This window comes from Triticum urartu, chromosome 5 (genome assembly GCF_003073215.2).
Source record: "Triticum urartu cultivar G1812 chromosome 5, Tu2.1, whole genome shotgun sequence".
NCBI lineage: Eukaryota > Viridiplantae > Streptophyta > Magnoliopsida > Poales > Poaceae > Triticum > Triticum urartu.
The window spans coordinates 77124060-77128633 of NC_053026.1; the positions used below are offsets into that span (position 1 = coordinate 77124060).

General features: G+C 44.5%; 1 protein-coding gene across 2 annotated transcripts; it reads left to right on the forward strand.

Moving 5' to 3' along the window:
* Nucleotides 1-291: 291 nt before the first annotated feature.
* On the forward strand, nt 292-2305 carry LOC125507971 (FBD-associated F-box protein At5g60610-like). 2 transcript variants are annotated; one of them, XM_048672516.1, is made up of 3 exons: nt 293-1434; nt 1537-1671; nt 1762-2305. In XM_048672516.1, the coding sequence occupies exons 1-3, from the start codon at nt 544-546 to the stop codon at nt 2116-2118; spliced, it is 1383 nt and encodes a 460-aa protein (XP_048528473.1). In that variant the 5' UTR covers nt 293-543; the 3' UTR covers nt 2119-2305. The 2 variants fall into 2 exon arrangements, with proteins under 2 accessions (XP_048528472.1, XP_048528473.1); XM_048672515.1 differs by having other exon boundaries at nt 292-1671.
* Nucleotides 2306-4574: the final 2269 nt, after the last annotated feature.

Here is a 4574-nt window from a genome sequence, read left to right on the forward strand (position 1 = left end):
TCCTATCGGATTAGCCATAAAAGTGAAGACCCTGAGGAGAAGCAGGCCTTTCTCCGGTCGGCAGCGCCAGAGGGGCGATGGGGCGGCGGCGGCGGCGGCTGCCGCAACCTAGTTGAGAGGAGGAAAAACGAAAGAGACAGAAAGACAAAAAAGAAAGAAACGTGTATGGGGAGAAAAGCCTACCAGTGAAACAAAAGCAAACAGCGTGGCTATCGTGAGCTATCCCCTTTGATGCACAGCTGAATGATACGCTATTGACGTATTCTCGAAGAAAAAGGACGTGCGCTATCGACCTTCCAGTGAAGCGGGCCCGTTCCTCTCCGCCTCTCGACTACTCTCGCCCGTCCCCTTCCGTTTCCACCCAAGCAGACCGCCGGCGGGCGGCCTCCACACCCCCGCCTCCCACTTCTTCCTCCCTTGCTCGGCCGGCTCCGACGACTCCTATCCGCATGCCTGGAGCCCCCACGCGCTCCTTCTCCCCCAACACTGACCCCCTCGAGTCTCGACTGAAGCAAACCCTAGCCTCCCGTGCGCCTCGTGCAAATGGATGCGGCGGGTCCTAGCCCGAAGCGGAGGAGATCGGCCTCGCCCGGTGTGGAAGAAGACGGAGGATGCGCCGACTACATCAGCGCCCTCCCCGACGCCGTGCTCGGCGACATCATCTCCCTCCTCCCCACCAAGGAAGGCGCCCGCACCCGAATCCTCGCGTCCCGGTGGCGCGACCTCTGGCTCTCCGCCCCTCTTAATCTCGACTGCCGTGAGCTCACCGCCGGCAGGAATGAAGTCCGCTCCGACGTCGTCTCCCGCATCCTTTCCTCCCACCGGGGACCCGGCCGTCGTCTCTACATCAACACCTGCATCCACTGGATACCAGCAGACACCGTGGAAGCTTGCCTCCGATCCGCCGCTCTGGACAACCTTGAGGAGCTTGATTTCATCAACCATCTGTTAGAGAAACCACAGCGGGCATTGATCCTCCGCTTCTCGCCCACCCTCCGTGTTGCCAACATTGGTGGATGCAACCTCTCGGACGTCAACTTCCATGAGCTCCACCTTCACTTCCCCTTGCTTAAGCAGCTCGGTCTTGTAAATGTCATGATCTCGGAGAGCTCGCTGCATAGCCTGATTGCCGGGTGCCCAGCTCTCGAGTGCTTGCTGATTGACATGTGCTCTGGCTTCCGCCGCATCCGAATAAACTCCCCAACTATTAGATGCATGGCTGTGAGAGAATATGGGATACCGATAGAGTCACTGCTGCTTGAACAAATCGTCATTGAGAAAGCTCCTTGTCTTGTGAGGCTGCTCTTTGAGAGGGGCAGTATTCTGCAGGTAGCCGTACTCGCAGCTCCTAAACTGGAGACTTTAGGCTTCATTAGTGATAAGTGCAGGTCAGGTGAATTGTCCAGACTCATGATTGGCTCCACTGTTATTCAGGTATGTCCTATGGCTTCTCAGTTGCATTTCTATGCGCAGAAAAATTGCCTATCACCTGACCTGTGCACTGGCCTAATATTGTGGCTTTCATACTTGATAAAGGGATTGTGTGTTGATAACCTGATAACAGTGGTACAAACTGTCAAGATTTTGGCTCTTGATATGCACAATCTTAGTTTGGATACTGTTATTGAATTGATGAGATGCTTTCCATGCTTGGAGAAGTTGTACATTCAGGTGATGTTTCTTCATTGATAGTTCAGCAACCTTTTTGATCTACTTTTGGTCTGAACTTGTTGATTTGATTATTTGTGTATGTTATTTCAGTCATTTCAATCAAGACCGGGGAATTTGTGGCGTCGTAAACACCGGAATCTGTTAAAATGTTTTGACATGAGTCTGAAGACGTTAGTGTTACAACTATACCGGGGGAAGAAGTCGCAAATTAACTTTCTTACATTCTTTGTATTGAATGCGAAAGTGCTAGAGTCAGTGACACTTGGCATCACAACCAGGAATAACAATGAGAAGTTCTTGGCAAAACAACGCAGGAAGCTTGAGCTAGAGAACAGGGTTTCCAGAGATGCTCAGTTTCATTTTAGAACTGGTAGTTGTGTCCGCAGTTCTTATGATATCAAGCATATCGGTGATTTGGATTTAACTGATCCATTTGCACATATGTAGCTACTTGTTCTCGCCGGTTGGCCTATTTCATTTTGTGTGTTGTCAAACCTGAGTGGTTAGCGTGTTTGTAGTACCTTTTGAGTTTGTATCATCTGGTACCTTAGTAGAATTCGAGAGACTATTGTTTATGATACTTTTGTCAGACGGGCCACATGTTTGCAACCCTGTGCTAGTTTACATTAACTCCGGTGTTGGTGTTATTTCACATTATGTTTTATGGCATTGTTCTCCGAGTCTCTTTCTTGTTGCCTGTCAACACTGAATACTTGCCTGATTTCCCTGAATAGTGCTGTTGAAGTTATCGTTTGCTCAACAGTGAATCACTGAACTCTATGCTGAATGTAAATCTTACCATTAAAGTTCAACTCTGCTGATTGTTGTAATGATTTTGAATACCATTATCTGAGTAATACTTGGCACATATTTTCGAACTCATTATATGCTCGAGATGAGAAATCTGAAGACTTGCTGCTAAATTGGAACTTTGTTTAAAAACTGAAACAATATGTTGTAGATAGATTACTGTTAGCAGCAGGATTTGGATGATTCTGAAACACTCTCAATAGCCGCTGCAGATCATCATTTGTTGTATCCTTCAGAAGATACTCAAATGGTTCCATGCAATGTACCTTTGTCATGTATACTATCTGCACCTGATTTGATCTGAGCCATGACAGAAACAGCAGGCTCGAGACCTCTTGATTGTATGCTTATATATATGACTATGATACCTTGTGTCATTTAAACAAGGCAGGTGTATGTCTACGCCGTCGATCTTAGCTGCCACTCCCTCTGCCCTACAATATAAGACCTGGTTAATTGTTGATGACTTCACCAAGCCACTCACCCTGTGGTTTTACTCCACTGATGTCTCATTTGATTTTGTGCAATGTTGCATGAATGCAGATGCCTAGTTTGGGAGGTGTGCGTTTTGAAGAATTAGTTAGTAATGATAGCCATATGACAGAGTTGGATAAGTGTTTTTTGAGGCCCGGGCTCCCAGAGAAGCTCCATGAAAGGAACCAAGAGGAAATTCAACAAGATTTTTTCCGGTTGCGTGGAAGGTGGGATTGGATTGTTAAACTCAAATACATGAAAGCCGGGGTTTTGGATCACCTGTTCTTACCGAGTGTCCAAAAATAAAATTTCAGCAGAAGCAATATGATGACCATGTTAAGGTAATTGATATTTCAGATTGCACCTAGTTAGACCATTTGTTCGTCATTCTAATTTTGTTTCATTGTTATTTGTATTTTCCAGAGATACCTCGAGGACACGGAATTTTTTAACAAGAATATCTTCAACTTTTGGTGGATGAAGTCTCTCTGGAGCCCTATACCAGCTGAGCGAGCACCACGATAGAGTGCAGCATCGGTGAGGAGTGGCGCAAGCTCAAAGAAAGTGAGTGAAGACGGCGATGACTTTATGCCAAGCAAACGAGGTCAGGACTGAGGCAAGGCTCATGTTGCATCTGACAGGGGTGGCCGTAGAAGAAAGTGAGAGCGGCGACGATGACTTTATGCCAAGCAAAAAAGCTCATAACAGATCGAAGGGTTGTGAAAGCTCAAAGAATGGTAGATTAAGTAAGAGTGTAGCATCATCGAAGGGCGCCGATGCTGATTACGATTCCGCTGATGAGTGTGCAAGCCTAAGGAAGACCTAAAAGGTCCTCTTTGGCCTGAGCGAGGCCGACAGGGTCATACATATTATAGGAAATTGTTGAAAATCTATATTAAAAAATTCTTTAGAAAATGTTACGGGTCAAAAAAAATGGTTCTTGGTGTGCACAAAAAATGTAGGACGTGTATTAAAAATTCTTAACATAAAAACATATAATTAAAAAATATGTTCCTGATATATGCTTAAAATGTAGATTGTGTATGGAAAAGGTAGTTATCAAACACAATTTTTAAAATTGTAATCATCTATTTCAAAAATGTAAAATGTGTATCAAAAAATGTCCTGATGTAATAAAATGTAGAAGCCTCTAGTGAAACCTATGGCCCTCAGGTCTATTTTTCATCATATATTTTCAGATCTATAAACCAAAAATATCAAAAATATCTTGTTGAAATTTATTTACTTTTATTTTGTTTTATGTTTTAGTATTTTTTATATCTTATCTCTATCAGATCTCACCTTTGCAAGTGACAGTGAAGGGATTGACAACCCCTTTATCGCATTGGGTGCAAGTGTTTGATTGTTTGTATAGGTGCATATATTAGAGACTTGCTTGTATCTCCTACTGTATTGATACCTTGATTCTTAACTGAGGGAAATACTTATCTCTACTTTGCTACATCACCCTTTCCTCTTCAAGGGAAAAATCAACGGAAGCTCAAGAAGAAGCAATATGGTAGTGTCTCTCAATATCGGTTGGTATTGAGATTCATTTCGACATCTCAATTTAGAGGCCATCAAAATAGTCATATTCGGGAGGCCCAACACCAATTCCA

Bases quoted from the DNA above. Each gene is read 5' to 3' on its own strand.
- LOC125507971 (XM_048672515.1), top strand. From the start codon at position 544: ATGGATGCGGCGGGTCCTAGCCCGAAGCGGAGGAGATCGGCCTCGCCC. The intron at 1,672-1,761 runs GTGATGTTTCTT...ATGTTATTTCAG, and splicing joins TGGAGAAGTTGTACATTCAG to TCATTTCAATCAAGACCGGG.